Source organism: Coffea eugenioides, chromosome 6 (genome assembly GCF_003713205.1).
Source record: "Coffea eugenioides isolate CCC68of chromosome 6, Ceug_1.0, whole genome shotgun sequence".
Classification (NCBI taxonomy): Eukaryota; Viridiplantae; Streptophyta; class Magnoliopsida; order Gentianales; family Rubiaceae; genus Coffea; species Coffea eugenioides.
The window spans coordinates 24,602,488-24,619,341 of record NC_040040.1 but is presented as its reverse complement, the minus strand read 5'-3'; the positions used below and the strand labels follow the sequence as shown (position 1 = coordinate 24,619,341).

At 34.3% G+C, this 16,854-nt stretch overlaps 2 protein-coding genes across 2 annotated transcripts; one reads left to right on the top strand and one right to left on the bottom strand.

Moving 5' to 3' along the window:
* Nucleotides 1-7,388: 7,388 nt before the first annotated feature.
* On the bottom strand, nucleotides 7,389-8,493 carry LOC113773187 (BURP domain protein USPL1-like). Its single transcript, XM_027317762.1, has 2 exons — nucleotides 8,378-8,493; nucleotides 7,389-8,287 (listed from the first exon to the last, which is right to left on the bottom strand). The coding sequence occupies exons 1-2, from the start codon at nucleotides 8,432-8,434 to the stop codon at nucleotides 7,415-7,417; spliced, it is 930 nt and encodes a 309-aa protein (XP_027173563.1). The 5' UTR covers nucleotides 8,435-8,493; the 3' UTR covers nucleotides 7,389-7,414.
* Nucleotides 8,494-9,612: 1,119 nt separating this feature from the next.
* On the top strand, nucleotides 9,613-11,208 carry LOC113773189. Its single transcript, XM_027317764.1, has 2 exons — nucleotides 9,613-9,719; nucleotides 10,347-11,208. Exons 1-2 carry the CDS (start codon nucleotides 9,675-9,677, stop codon nucleotides 10,899-10,901), a joined length of 600 nt encoding a protein of 199 aa, XP_027173565.1. The 5' UTR covers nucleotides 9,613-9,674; the 3' UTR covers nucleotides 10,902-11,208.
* The last annotated feature ends 5,646 nt before the right edge of the window (nucleotides 11,209-16,854 follow it).

Below are 16,854 nucleotides of genomic sequence, written 5' to 3'. Positions count from 1 at the left end.
GCATACTGATTTAAGAGTTTAGTGATTATATTGAAACAAAAAATATTTGAATGGCCAAAAGAGTACGAGGGGAATAGTTTAGTGGCCGTTGGACTTTTTAGATTTGGATTGAGAAACTTAGTGGATATGATTATCCTTAAATATTTACACTTTATTTGCATGTGTTTGGTTTATTTGTAAACTAAGAGCAAAATCCGATGAAATAACCAAGGGTATATTGATTAATTAGTTAAGTGATTAAATTGAGACGAAAAATAGTTTGTTAGCCAGAAGTAGATGCCATAAATAGTTTGGTGGTCACCATTTTTTTTGCCCAATAATAAAAGAGCAAAGTTTGTTGTGCAACGTGCATGGTGGTTCACACGTGCAAGTCCTCCATTAGTTCCCTTGATTTTCCTTGCAGATCCCAGAAAGAATATTCCTTATGGAAACGAGCTAAACAGTGTAAATTGAGTAAAACTATAACAATAAAGAATCAAAATAGTTATACTTCCAAATGGATAATGTCCAAACTCCTAGAAAAAGTGGTCAATCTTTATTATACGGAAGTTTGTCAAAATAGTCCCTCATATTTTTAATAAACACTGTTTCAGCCACTCACGTTCAAAATCAATCAAAATAGTCTCTTAGATATATTAAATAAAAATGTGCCCATTTAATCTCAGAACTCATTTTTGATTAGTTTTCATTTCCAAAAGCACACTGTGTCTTAGGTTCCCACAATTTCAGTGGCAAAATGGGAACATTCATTTCACTTTAAAAAAAGAAAAAAAAAATTGATGACAATCGCACGATCACTTCTCTAGAAATCCTAATTCTTATCCACCAAACCCATAGTCGAACAAGAAAGCATAAAGGTCACTTGCAAGTTACTCTTTCATGTTTGATTATGAGGTTGGTGGATAAAAATTAGGATTCTCTATTCAAGAGGTGGTCATATGATTGTCTTGTGCTTTGTTTTTTTTTTTTTTGGAAGAAAATAAATTGTGTTCCCATTTTGCCATCAAAATTGTGGGCACCTAAGAGGTGTGACTTTTTGGCCAAAAAACTAATAAAAAATCAGCTCTGTGACCAAAAGAATGCATTTTTTTAATATATGTTTAAGGGACTATTTTAGCTAATTCTAATTGTGATGGGCTAAAAAAATTATCAAAAATGGAAGGGACCAATTTGACAATTTTTCTTTTATTATAATATTATCTGCATGTGTAATATTAATGGGATCAGGGGCTTTACAAGTTTTGTTTTCCACCGGTTTGCTCTTTGATGTAACTGGGTTGGAAAATGGTATAACAAAAGTTTAAATATATTGTAATTGATTTGAAATACAGTGCAATAAAATGTGAAATTACTAACTTATCCGGAAATCGAGTAAAGTACAACCCGAAATCCAAATCAGGGGCCTTTCTAGAACTAAACATGTAAATCCCATTTTTAAAAAATTATTAAATTGCAAAGATTGAAATGCACAAGAAAGACGTAATCTCAAAGAATCAAAATCCAATCTCACAGAGTAAGATTGGAATCCAAATCAAAGAGATCGACAACCAGAATCATGTGATCAAGAGTGCAGCTATTACTTAAGAAACACTTTATTCTTTATTACTTAGAAAACCACTCAAATCTTTATCCACACGTGAATCACCAGTTATACCTTTGATTATTTTCTGCAGGTATGAACTATGAGGTCAATTGGGTGTATCCACCATGTAAGAGGCAAATCAAAACTCAGAAGAAATGTAAGAATCTATATCCAGAAACCATTATTGCGCATGACAAATTGTTTTATACGGAAACAGTACCCACCACATGCGAGCCAAGTTAGAGCTCAGAAGAAATACGTGGTTGCTGCGGAGTCAATCTCAAGAAAACAACGTTGCACCTAAGACATTATTTTATTTTTAGCAGAAAACCTTAATTATAAAAGTAAGTAGACGGACAATCATAGAGGTCCAGTGTCGACGCATCCAACGCTAGCTCACCACATCTTTGGATTGCATTTTTTGCCAAAAACTTTTGTGAGAATTTTTTTATTATATATTCTAATTACATTTTTACTTTACATACATCACATTTTAAGAAATACATTATAATATACTTTTTATATAAAAACTCTCAAATTTTGTCCTCAATTATGATTTACTCTTAAGTCTGTCATTATTGGTACCCTTTTTCAGCACAATGGCATAAAAAAGACAGTTATTAATCTAAGAAACAATTATTAAATTGTAAAAATTGAAAGGCACAAGAAAGACATAATCTGAAATAGTCAAAACTATTGGAAAAATATTGGGGTCCAAATCGAAGAGATCGACAACTAGAATCATGTGATCAAGAGGTGCAACTACCACTTAAGAGCAATGAATTCTTTGTCAACTCATGAATCACCCAGTTGCATTATTGATTATCTGTCGGTACGAATTCGATGTATCCGTCACATAGGATGCAAATCAAAGCTCAGAAGAAATGTAAGAATAGACATCTAGAAACAATTATTATGCATAATAAATTGTCTTATACAGCAAGTTAAATTCTATCTAGTTCAAATCAGTTTGTATAATTTTTAATACATTCGGTGTAAATTTGTATGGTTTTGATATAAGCATCAAAATAATTATAAAAAATGTGCTCTTTTAGTCCCAAAACTCACTTTCAATCAATTTTTAAGCCTAAAAGTGCACCTTCTCTCTGGTTCCCACAATTTCAACGGCAAAATTGAAACGCAATTTGTTTCTCTTAAATAAAAAATACATCACAATCACATAACCACACCTCTAGCAAAGGAACCTTAATTCATATCCACCAGATCCATAATCAAACAAGAAAGTGTAAAGGTCACCTGTAGTTTACTCTTTCTTCGATTATGAATTTGATGGATAATAATTACGATTCCCTATTCAGGAGGTGATCATATGATTGTCATGTGCTTTTTTTGGAAGAAAATAAATTGTTTTCCCATTTTGCTATTTAAATTGTGGGTACCTAAGAAAGGCACACACTTTTTGGCTAGAAGACCGATCAAAAAATGAGCTCGCGGACTAAAAGGATACTTTTCTTTTGTTATATTTGATGGACTATTTTGACTAATTCTAATTTTGATGGACTAAAAAAAGCTTTTTTTCCGAAACTTTAAGGGACCAATTTGGCAATTTTCCTTTTAAAATATAATCTACATGTGTAATATTAATAGGAGCAGGGGTTGATGGGGTCTCACAAGTTTTATTTCTCACAAGTTTGCCTTTTAATGTAACTGAGTTGGAAAATAGTGTGACAAAAGTTAAAATATGATTTGATTGAGTTGAAAAATGGTGTAATAAAATATGAAATTACTAAATACCCGAAATCGAGTAGAAATACAACTTGTCAGACCTCGAATCGAGATCAGGGGGGCCTCTTCAGAACTAAACATGTAAATCCAATCTAAGAAACAATTATTAAATTGCAAAGATTGAAATGCACAAGAAAGACATAATCTAAAAGAATCAAAATCCAATCTAAGAAACAATGATGTAATAAAATATGAAATTACTACATACCCGAAATCGAGTACAAATACAATTTGTCAGGCCTCGAATCGAGATCAGGGGGCCTCTCCAGAACTAAACTTGTAAATCCAATCTATGAAACAATTATTAAATTGCAAAGATTGAAATGCACAAGAAAGACATAATCTAAAAGAATCAAAATCCAATCTAAGAAACAATGATGTAACAAAATATGAAATTACTAAATATCTGTAATTGAGTAGAAATACAACTGGCCAGGTCTCGAATCCAGATCAAGGGGCCTCTCCAGAACTAAAGATGTAAATCCAATCTAAGAAACAATTATTAAATTGCAAAGATTGAAATGCACAAGAAAGACATAGTCTAACAGAATCAAAATCCAATCTAAGAAACAATTGTTAAATTACAAAGATTGAAATGCACAAGAAAGACATAATCTGAAAGAATAAAAAATATTTGAATAAGATTGGAATCCAAATCGAAGAGATCGATAATCACCAAAATCATGTGATCAAGAGGTGCAGTCACTACATAAGAAAAACTCTATCCTTCATCAATTAGGTAACACTCAATTCTTTTATCCACTCGTTAACAACCAAACGATTATATTTTTTCTATAAAACTTCCCAATAATTACAATCTAAACCCGCTCATAGTCTCACAAAATATGTAGTTAAAAACTCAATTTTCTTTATTCAAACCCAATTTTTGAGCAGGTCTGATCAATGTCTGTTCAACTCAATTGATTAACTCAGACCGAATACCCACCAAATCCTCGGTTCAATGTTTAGAATCGGTCGGTCCGTATACTTTAAAAACACTCTATTATATGGTGATAGATAATTGGCAGGCATGGTGGATAGGAAAACTCGTGAAACCAATGCGTTGGGATTTTCAGCTGCATATCTTCATGGGACAAGATTCAGAGAGCCATCGTATTTCACAGCTGCCATACATTTCTGGACCAGTCTTTCATGGGAACAGTAAGGACAGTCCCATATATAGAATAAAAGATCCAATAATGAAGGATGGCTTGACAAATATGACAGCGCTGTAACTTGGTTAATCAATGGGATGGCACTATGGCAGGTGGACCCTAATGTCAGAGCCTTACCTGGTATTCGAAAATGATAGACACTGGCGACCGCCTGGACGAAAGGAACAGCTGAACAAGTGGTGGTGGAATGTCCAATGAGCAGACAGTGGTCTGTGGAGGTATCAAAATAGGTTATTTAAACGAATTTAAATGGTTATAATTTAATTTTTTATTTTTTTACATATTGTCTGATAAAAAATAATAATATTTTATTATTATTAGATTGATAATAAATTCAAATTTATTTGTTTAATACTTGAGTTTAAATATATAATTATTTTAAATGGGTATAAATAAGTGATTCGAGTTAATCCACTGCCTACTAATTAAATGAGTTTAATTTGATGCCCATTTAGACCTATTTAAAATTAGTGGGTGGGTTTGAACGAGTTATTGAAGCGTGAGTTTGGGTGAATCAACATAATTAAGTTTGTGATTGACACTCTAAATTAGAGGTGGCAAAATGGGCAGGATGGGCGAAATTTGCTTGGGTTCGAAATGGAACCGAATCATATGGGTATGGACCTAACCTTGCCCATATGTGTTTTGGAACTAACTTGGGCGGGATCACATTGAGATAGGTTTAGATTGATCCCGCCCAATACCCAAATCTATTTTCTATATTTTTTTCCCTTTAATTCTTTTTTATTTTTTATATAACTTTAATATTTTTATTTATTAAATTTCTTTTGATCTTATTGTGAATTTATATTTTCCTGAATTCATTTACACTCTAAAACGATCAACAGTTACTTTTAAAAGACATAACATTTTGGTAAGAATGAACATATCTTCTCCCTGGATTAAACCAAAAATTGGATTAACAAATAAAGAAAAAGATAGATATACAGCCATATTCCAACCTTACCCATAATGTTGTCTGACACAAGGACTAGAAACAAGATTTTTTAACACCAAATTCATTCTTACTGACATTCTTAAAATTTCCAAATTTTGATACAAAAGAAATTCACATTAAATGCTGAATAAAGCTAGCACAGAAACGAAGAAACTGATTAAAAATTGATAACAGGGTTGCATATAGAAATCTATATAGATAGCTCAACAATTAGCATAAAATCAACATAAAGGATGCTAACAGTTGTTAGTAAAGCATTAATTCTTGTAGACACCAAAATTTTACCAATTCATTTTATTTTTATTGTTATCTTTATTTTTTTAAAGTTGTTTAAATGAAATCATTTTTACTTAACTGGTTTTCTTTTGTAGGAAAGTGAAGAAAGGAAAAGAAAGAAAATGGAAGTGAAAAAAAATCAGATTTTTGCCAAAAAAAAAAAATCAAAGATGAATTTTTGGATAAATGAAATTTTTTGGGAAGATATTTAAGCCCAATGGGTACCCAAGTATTTCCCAACATTTTCCATCAAATAATGGTATAATTGGGATGCATCCCATTTTAAACCCAATATCAAATTACAATACCCATCCCGCCCAAAGTTCTTTTGGACATGGGTAGCTCATTGGGACTTGGGACAAATTCCTACCTCTAACTCTAATTATAGGATACCCCTCCAAAAGTATTTGAATAAGATCGGAATCCAAATCAAAGAGATGGACAGCCACAATTATGCGATCAAGAAGTCAAGCTACTACATAAGAAAAACTCTGTCCTTTATCAATTAGGAAACACTCAATTCTTTTATCCACTCATGAATCACCAGTTATATCTTTGATTAATTTTTTTTTTGTAGATACGATTTATATTTTTCTGTAAAACTTCCCAAAAATTACAATCTAAACCGGCTCATAGTCTCACAAAACATGTACTTGAAAATCAACTCGTGAATCACCCAGTTATATCTTTGATTATCTGTGGGTACGAAATATGAAGTCAATTAAATGTGCATAAGGATTCATTATAACCGGTGATTCTAAGGATTCATTACTCACATAACTACACACGTGAAAGGACATGATACTAATGATTCATTACTCACATACTAAGGATTCATACTCACTTTAACCTCTTGACTCCTGACCCTAAATTCTATTGAGTCGATGTGTCAGCTTGAATTTCAAAACTCTGCTATGTATTAGTCCAAAAATTGTCTACATATCAATCAATGTATGCACGGATGTTTGCCATTTTACCATAGTGAGAATAAAATGTTTACTTTTAAGAGGATACATTATTGGTGGAATCAATATATATTTAACTCAAAATAAGAGCTATGCCGATCACAAAATTAATTTTTACTTCTTTTGTCCTACTAAAAGTGTCATTCATTTTTGTATCCTCCACAATGTTCGTCATTTCAAAAAGGTTCACATGCTTGTTATTTTTAGTATTTGTCTATTCTTAATCATTGTCTTTTTGTGACTGATAGATTATAATGAAGAATTATCAATTGTTTCAACATCCTCCCAGGACTTGCTTAAAGTGACTAATTAGGAAGAGACAAGCACTTGTTCACCAATTAAAAATAGTATTCTAATCCAGGCTCCTGAAAATTGGTCTTCTAAGTAAATTGTTTGAATTGATGCTCTCCTAACAAACCTCCGCTCCAAGAAAAAAAAAATTCTACATTAGGGGATACATTAGCAGAAAATAGGGGAAAAAAAATTGTAGGCTGCAATCTAGTAACATACGTGTTCGAGATGCTCTAAGAAATTGAAGTATATAAAACTTTGATTGTCAAAAGTAGCGCTACTACTCCACGGAGTTTTATTCGAATACAGATAATCAAACATGAGGCACACGAATTTATTGATTTCTAGTATTACACATTCAGACAAGGCGACTTAAGCTAAACAACTAAAATGCTGAAAGCACTTGAGCTCTTGGATATTACTAGATTGAAGAAGTAGATGGAACCAATACAAAGTCCTCTGCCGGGAAGAAATGGCAAACAGGGGCAGTGCCCGGTTCGATACCAAGCACTCGGAAGGAAACGTGATCATGGCTCCATTGGGAGGTATCCATGTGACATCTTGCAGTAGCTTCAACCCTATCACCATTCTCTCCAGATAGAACAGTCCTGTATAAATGATTATCACCCGGCTGATAGTGGCAACCGAAAACTATGAAAGGATATGGCATGCTGTGACAGCCAACCATATTTAGAGTTGAAATTCGTTTAGGAGCTTCTGTGATTGTATAGTTCTGTAATCTAGCAGCATTAGATTTTACGAGGCGATGCGTTGATAAAACTTCAATATCGGTATTCAATCCCAAGATCTTTCGTGCAAAATCTACCAATGACTCGTAGGATGTGGCACAAGCCTTGGATTCTCCCTTCATAGGCTTAGTCTCGCAAGCTCGGAGTGTATGTTCCATCACTTGGGCTTTGCGAGATCCTTGAGGGAATGAAAAGTGTTGAAGAATCTGTGGGAGTTTTGCCAATGAAAAGGGGATAGCATCGGCTTGTTCTCTAGGCCAGAGATCAGGAGAGGACAAAGGACTAGGATCTCCGTCAGGGAAAAGGATACTCAATGTTTTGCCTAACTTGAGATCATCTAAAACGAAAAACACGGTTGCTCTTGGATCCATCTGATGCATCATGTGGGATGAGGAAAGAGAAGGATCGTGCATTGACTTCTTTTCATGGACGTGAGCAACATGATGTGTCTTATCATTTCGATGAGGATTATTAGCATCCATGCCCTGGAGCCTGATTGCATTAGTACCACTATCCTTGGCCTTGGGTATGATATCACAGGCTCCCTGTACAGGTTGTATAGTGTTGTAAGACAGCGAGAATTAAGTCCACAGCATATAAATCACAAAAAACAATTTATTGTCAAAGTAACTTACCAGGACAATCAACAGATGAAGGAGGAGAACACAAGAAACAAGTGCTTTGGAATCCATCAGTTGGTAGGTATTATTTCCCTTGCAAGTCCTCTTTTGAAGGTTTTCACAAGACAAGAAGCAAATAATACATATATATGGATACAATGAAGCGTGCTCGAGGAACTGATTCTTCTTTAACATATTATAATTACAATTTTACCCCTTGAAAATTACATCTTTGTTTTCTAATGTAATGTCTCATCTTGGCCTATGTTTTTAAAATGAGTTTTTTTGGAAAACTAGTTTTTATATTAGGAATCTATAGTAACAAGCTCCAAAAATAGTCTCAAAATCACTACAAATACACACGATCTCAAATACACCTAACAAAAAATATATATATATAAAAGAAGAAACTACCAGCCATTTCTTCTTCCATTCACTGCCTATCACCATCCGCTGCCACCAGCACTTCCCTTTCTTCACTGCCACCACCATTCCTCCCCCTTCCCTCCTGACTCCCCTTCTCCCTCCCTCCTTTCCTCCCCTTCCCTCCCTCCACAAGAAAGCAAGTGGTACACCTATGAGTCATTGCATCAATTCCACGGCCTCCGCATGGATCCGCATTCAATATGGATCAATCTTTTTTTTTTTTTAATTTTTATAGATAATATGGTGGATCAATCTGGAATTTATTCTTTTTGAGTAAAATGCACAAAACTTTCCTATGATTTGCACGTTATTGAACCCCCTTCTCATTCAAAAATATCCAAAAGACTTTATTGGTTTAAACTGATAGGTAAGGTGGATGAAAACCGTCTATATTGATATAAAGAAAAGTTTGAAATTCCCATACTACCTTTACTTTTAGGTAATAAAGGTTAATTAAGGGGCTTAATTATAAAACCATCTCTATTAGGGTTCTTTACCACCACTTCTTCTGTTAATGTGATTGAATAAAATCGGGCTATGCATTTATACCAAAATAATGACTTGTAAATTTTCAAAATAGTGACACTTTTTATTCATCATTAATTACAATGTGAATATCTCTATGAACTAAGTTGAGTCTTGAAAACACTGGCAATGTACTGTTATTTGAAATCGACGGATGATTTTAGGAAAATGCAAAATTTTTGGTAATTTGTGGATTGGTGTACGAAGGCAGCAACTTCTCAAATCGAACCAACCAGCCACGTGATCCATGCCATAGTCTTGCCAGCTTCACTTGGCTATCCTCTTGTATAAATAGCCGTAGCCCCAAGAGTTCTTACACCGTCAAAGTTTCATTTTGAGCTGTTCAAACTTCAAAGACAGGATGCGTTCATCTGTTGCTCTCGTTGCGTTCTTTTCAATTGCCCTGGTAAGATTTCTCAAACATCAGTACTCTATTTGAGTTCATAAGAGATAATTCTTTGATTGTTAGACACACTTAAATCCGTTAATTGCTCAGCATTATTATGATCCTCTCAATTAAAGCTATGTACTTGGAAAAATTCCTCCTTCTTCGCTTTCACACACTATCCTCAACTCTAACCACCCCCACTCCCGGCGCCGGAGGGATTGGAAACTCTTCTGATTAAGGAGAGCAAAGCTGACTTGGTGGCTTTCTAGTTCTATGGTCATAAAGCTTCCCTTTCAAACATTCCAATGTGGGCTGTACGAAACTTAAATGTCACTGTAACTTGACTTTTGACACTTTACTTTTGTTAGTTAGAGGAATTCATCTCCAATATTTCCATTATACAGGTAGAGGTAGGCTGAGAAGGTCTTGGTATAATGGGTAAGGTTCAGAAGCAAGAAATTAAAGGTCCTAAATTTATGTAAAAATCTTTTAAGTTATTCAAGGTTCACCTGTATAGAATGACACTTGAGCAAGACCCACAAGGCTCATAATTTGGTGTGCAGCCTACCTTCCCCGCTATATTTACTTACCTAATATATATTGATGCTGGTTTCTTCAATTTTGTCATTTGCCCCGAATGTGCAGCTTGCATGCTTCACGGAGGCAAGAAAGGACCCCAGGGGCATTTTGCGACCTGCTGCCGGTCCTGGTGCTTTTACTGAACAAAATGAGCACCTTGGGTCTAATACATTGAAAGAATTTGAGTCAAAGCCTGGATCCATTCTCCACGCAGATGAGCCTAGATCCATTCTCCCTTACCATGGTCGTGATGCTAATTCAAAGGAGGAGAAACCGCAAATGAAAGATTTTGAGTCAAAGCCTGAATCCTTTTTAATCCTTTACCGTGGTGACAAAGCTAACTTGCAGGAGGGAAAACCGCATATGAAAGATTTCGAGTCAAAGCCTGAATCCCTTTTGTTCTTTTACGGTGGTGACAAAGCTAACTTGCAGGAGGGAAAACCGTATATGAAAGATTTCGAGTCAAAGCCTGAATCCCTTTTGTTCTTTTACGGTGGTGACAAAGCTAACTTGCAGGAGGGAAAACCGTATATGAAAGATTTCGAGTCAAAGCCTGAATCCTTTTTGATCCTTTACAATGGTGACAAAGCTAATTCGCAGGAGGGAAAGCTACATATCTAAGATTTCGAATCAAAGCTTGGATGAATGCTCCTTTACCATAAGGGAACCCGCGATGATGCTAAGCAAAATTAGGATAAATCAAACATGAAAGAATCAAAAGTGAAGTGAAGGTCTGTATCGCTGCTTTTGTAGCATAGTCTTGATGTTGCTTCCAAACAAGAGAAATTCAATTCGCTTGAGACTGGATTTCTGCTCTGTCAAGAATAAGTGTAGTTGGTCTTAATTTCTTAGTGTTGGAGTGAAAATGTCTCGCTTGTAATGCAATTCCTCTATTAAATAAATGCTGTGTTGATTTACTATGGTGAAACTTTTAGTTGTGTTTAGTGCATCTTTGTTTCTCTCTTTTTTTCCTGTTTCTTTTTTTTTTCCCCAAAAAATCTGGAATAGTCTTGGTCAGTTGGGCTTCGCCATTATATTTTGTGATCAGTATCCACTGGAAAACAAAAATACTTTTGACTTCTTAAGCTTTCGATCTATTCGGTATATGGGAGAGGCATAGCAGAAAATTACTCGATGAATTTCTCATATGCAGCATCTATGGGAAGGAAAAGCAGACAAGATCTGGAAGGGATATTCTGAAATTCCACTGCATCTTTTGAATAATGTTAAAGAACTGTGACTATAAAGGATATTGTTCTCGGTACTAGGTAGTAGGCCCATGGTTCAAACACTAGGGAGAGTCGGAGACTGACGACTCGACTGTTCCACCTAACATTGGAGATCAAAGAATCGCTGAGAACTCGGAGAAAAACTCGATCGACTCAGACCTAGTTGTCTCTAAGACGAAGTGAAACGGGCGATTCGACCAAGTCATCCCCAATTTTTTGCCAGCTTTTGTTTCTTTTTGCCCTTTCCTATTTTGCTGCTTTTTTGTAAGAATTTCAGTGTGTGTGTGTGTTGTGTGTTTGTGCATGGGGGAGAGAGGGAAAATTCCAGCCGGTCTAACGCTGGCCAGAGTTGATGATTTCCAGCTTCCGGCAACTTCGTTAGTGAAGAAGGAACCAGTGCTGCAGCGGGCAGGAGTTTCCCGTGGGGAAGATGACTCAGTTTTTGAAATTCCAGCAATAGCCCCCTTAGTTTCTTTTACTTTTAATTTCTGCCCCCGATTTTTTGTACTTTCTAATTCGACCCCAAGACTTTACCTTAATGTTTTCAATTAGGTCCTTAGCAGTTAACTAGTTGGCTGTTAGTTTAATTAGTTTGTCATTTGTCAAGTTAAGCTGTATTTAATTTTATTTTTCCTTTTTGGAAATGATGTCACCCGTATAGGGCATAGGTGCATTTAATTATTGTATTTTTATTTTTATATTTTCTTTCATTTTTTTTCTCTTAATTACTTTTGATTGTTATCGAATGTGATATAATGGGACGCCAAAGCATTGGTTGGTGGCTTTTCCAGTAGAAGCTTTGGAACTAATTATCTCATTCTTATTGGTTTTTTCTATTTATCATGCTATGTTTAGATGTTTTATTCTACTTTAATTAATTAAAATGCACGTTATGTGTTTAGCTTAAATTAATTTTTTTGCCTTAAAATTAGAAGAATAAAGTTAAACTTGCAATCGGTTTTTATCGGGTGTAGAGGAGTATTTGAGGATACAATCTTGACCTTACCCTCACAAATGTAGCTCATGAACTCATTTTTTTAACTTGTTTTTTTGTTATTTTTGTTTAGCATAGTTTTTTTTTTCCTATTTTTAATATTTTTTTCACAATTTTTAGAATACTAGATGCTTCAAAATTTACTTTTCATCGATACTACGACCAATGAGTGTCAAACTATCCTACACAATTTAACTTGATGCTTCAAAATTTTTAACTTGACAAACTATCCCACACAAATGAGTGTCAGATCATAGGCCAAAGCATCTCAGACAAATCAAATTTTAGAGGCAGGCTCTTTAGAAAATCAAAATGTAGAGTTTGCTAAGATTGTGACCAAGTCTTCTATTGTTCAGTCTCTTCCTAGATTGTCTTTATTCAATGTAAATTCAAATAGTATACAAACTGGTATGGATGCGTCATTTGAGTTTACGAATAGCCAAAGCGTAACTTTGATACATCATCAGAAAGAGAAAGCTCTTACATTGAAAGTTCAAAGATCTTAGAAAAAACATTCAATTCAGCAAGAATGTATGAGATCACAGATTATAGGGCCTCTTCCAAATGTTTCTAAATCTATTCAGCCTATTAAACCGGATTTTGTTAGCACATTTTCACTGCCAAATGCAAATTTGAATAGCCTACACTCATGTATGTCTACTCCATCGGAGTTTTCAGTAGGTGAATCTTCCACCTATAGAAATCGGCAGAAAGAGAAAGCGCTTAAGATGACAGTGAAAAAAGCTAAACAAAATTAGTTGGTTCAAGCACAGAATATAGGATATAAGAGTTTGCAACCTCTCACAAGTACAATTGAACAGCATAATCCTGAGGTTGTTGAGATTTTAAATCAGTCTAATCAGGTTGTTTGCCAATTACAATCAAATGAGTCCCAGTTTTCAGGTATTTAATATAGCACTGCTTATTAATATAGTCCTTCCCATCAAGTGAATCATTTCATCAAATTTCAAAACTCTTTTTACCTTCTTAGAACAATCTAACCAGTTTCTTCCTTTTCTTTAAAATAGAAATTTTTTTTTCATTTTTTAAATATAACATTTACTTTTCCTACTATAAATTATTTGTTCTAAATGCATTGAATTTAGACCCATTTCATCAATCATATAATGCCGTTAATTTTTCTATTTTTAAAATGCATAGACCTTTCACATTAACATGAAAGGTATTGTTTCTAAAATTTGTTTAGTAATTGTTGTCAAACAATGACTATTACCACCTACTTCTCTGACAACAAACATTTCAGCTTTAAATTGAATACTCAAAAGCATTTTTTTTCATTTACTCAATTAAATGTGTTTAGTTTTATTTCTACTTTATAGTTTATCTAATTCAAGAGGTTGATATTGAACTCTACTTTACAGGAATATTTGAACAAAATCATGGGAAAACTAAGAGAAAACGTGCAGGTCTTTTAACATTTACATTTTTAAATGACTTGAGTATTTTACATTCCCTTACTGTTTATTAAACAAGCAAAGTCATTTAGAATCTATCTTTTATTGATGATAGGAAGAGTTCAAAAAAAAGGTCGAGACCTGTTAGATTGCATTCCAGGTGTGGCAAGCATTCTTCCAAAACAGCCAGATTACCCACATTGTGGTGCAAAAATTTTTTTCCATGAAACAACCAACTTTTGCTGTTCTAATGGAGACATAGTGTTAGCTACCAACCCAATTCCAGCTCCTTTAAAAGAGCTATTAACTTCATCTTTAGAAGAGGCAAAATTATTTAGAATATGTATAAGAACAATTAACAACATTTTTGCTTTCACTTCTTTTGGAGTTAAATTTGACAAGAATCTAGCAAAGAGAAGTAAAGGAGTCTATACATTTAGGATTCAGAGGCAAATTTATCACTTCATCAGTGATCTAGAGGCCTCAAAAAATTTGCAGCTGTATTTTCATGATACTGAAATTGAGTTGACAAATCATTTAAATGCGTGCCCAAGGCTAATAGAAAGTATCATCCAAAAGGTTATGAATATCCTTGAATACAATCCATAAGCTCGATTTTTCCGTGGTTTAAGAGAGGTTCATAACCTTGATACTTATCATATTGTCTTGATAACACTGCCTGGTGTAGACCAAAGGGTATTTAACAAACCTACGGTCTCCCAAGTTGCTGCATTGTGGGTTGAAGGAGAAGAAAATGGGGCAACAAGCCAGAGGAATACTCAAGTCCAAACTCATGGTGGTCATTGTCACAGTATAGAATATTACTATGGCTGTTATGACCCCTTGCAGTGCCCTCTTCTTTTTTCTTTCGGTGAACTTGGCTGGCATCAAGGAATCCAAAAAAAAAAAAAGGAAAAAAGATCCACAAGAAAAAGACACGAAATAAGAATTCTGAAAGTTTGATTTCTCTAATGCTTGCTGCAATTGCTGAAGAACTATTATAGATGGAACAAGATGGTAAGTACAGACAATCTTATTCATCTATTTGTAGTTCAATTCAGCATAGTAACTTAACTAATTATTCTGTAATTTGTCTACCAACAATGGCGAGGATTGATAATGATCCAAATTTTGTTTCTGTTAGTGAGTATTATGCTTATAAGTTACAGATAAGGGATAATGATGAGTCTTTTTTGCTTCACTTGGGTAGATTAACTTAGCAATATATAGTGGATATGTTTGTTAAGGTTGAATCTCAAAGACTAGATTTTTTTAGATCACAATAAGAGGAAATAAGGAAAGAGTTTTTGTAAGAAATACAAGACTCTGTGGCTGCTGGTGAAACACATGCAGCAAATATTGGTCACAAAATTTTTTTACTAGTAAGCTTTATTGGAGGGCCAAGAAATATGAGAAGGAAATATATAGAAGCAATGACCTTAGTTCAAAATTTTGACAAATCAGATATCTTCTTGACCATGACTTGCAATCCTAATTGGCCAGAAATAAAAGAACACCTAATTGAAAAAGAAGAAGCACAAAATCGGCCTGATTTAATTGTAAGAGTCTTTCATGCTAAACTTGAAGAATTAAAAAATGAAATCCTCAAGAAAAATATTTTTGAAGAAGTGGCAGCGTATACATATGTTATAGAGTTTTAGAAAAGAGGCTTGCCACATGCACACTTTCTCTAATTTTGAAATCTTAACATAAAATGTTTAGACCTGAAGAGTATGATAAAATTGTGAACGCTGATATTCCAAACAAAGTGAAATACCCATACTTATATAGAATGGCTAAAAAACACATGATGTATGGTCCATGCGGTGTTTTAAATCCATCAAGTGTGTGTATGACTAAGAATGGCAGGTGTAGGCATTCCTATCCAAAGGATTTTGTGAGGAAACAACCCAGACTATTAATTCTTATCCAGTATATAGGCGAAATAATAATGGTGTTAAAGTCAAAGTTAGACAACATCACTTTGATAATAAATGGGTTGTTCCCTATAATGCCTAGTTACTTGCTAAATTTGATTGTCACATTAATGTTGAGATTTGTTCAACAATTCAGGCTGTTAAATACATCTACAAATAGATTTGTAAAAGGCATGATAGAATCAGTTTTCATATTAATTCTGATAATCCAAACAGCCATATTGATGAAATCTAGCAGTATCGGGCAGCTTGTTGGGTCTCATCACCTGAGGCTACGTCGAGACTTTTTCATTTTGCTATGGGTGAAATAAAACCTGTAGTAATTCATCTGCAGCTTCATCTAGAAAATTATCAGCCTGTAAGTTTCAAAAAGCATCAAAATCTCACCAATGTTGTGAGCAATCCAAGAAACACAAAGACAATACTTGCTAAATTCTTTTACATGAATAGAATAGATTAGAAGTTCAGACACTAAATTGTACATTTCTGAATTTCTAAACCATTTTGTTTGGCTTCCTGATGAGAGACGTTGGAAAATGAGAGATCAAAGGGACTTTGTAGGTAGAACAAATTCAATCCATTCGACTGAAGGAAAGAGGTACTACCTTAGGCTTCTTTTAACAAAAGTTTGTGCTCCTAAGTCCTTCAAAGACCTAAAGACTTATAACGGAGCACAAGTTAGAACCTTTCGTGAAGCAGCACTTTTAAGAGGGTTGCTTCACGATGATAATAGCCAAGAATTGTCTTGAAGAGTCTTCTCTCTTTCATATGCCTTATGAATTGAGAAGACTTTGGTATATTCATGTCGTAACAATCCCAGACAATTATGGTTAAACTTTGAGGCTGTAATGTCGAAGGATTGTCTAAGGTGTTCAGATTTGACTCTTAGAGAGGTCAGGAAAAAGGTACTGCAACAAATAAGTGGTTTTCTTGAATCAATGGGAAAAGGCATAGGTTTATTTGGATTGGTTCCGAATGATAGAACCAAACAAGAGAACT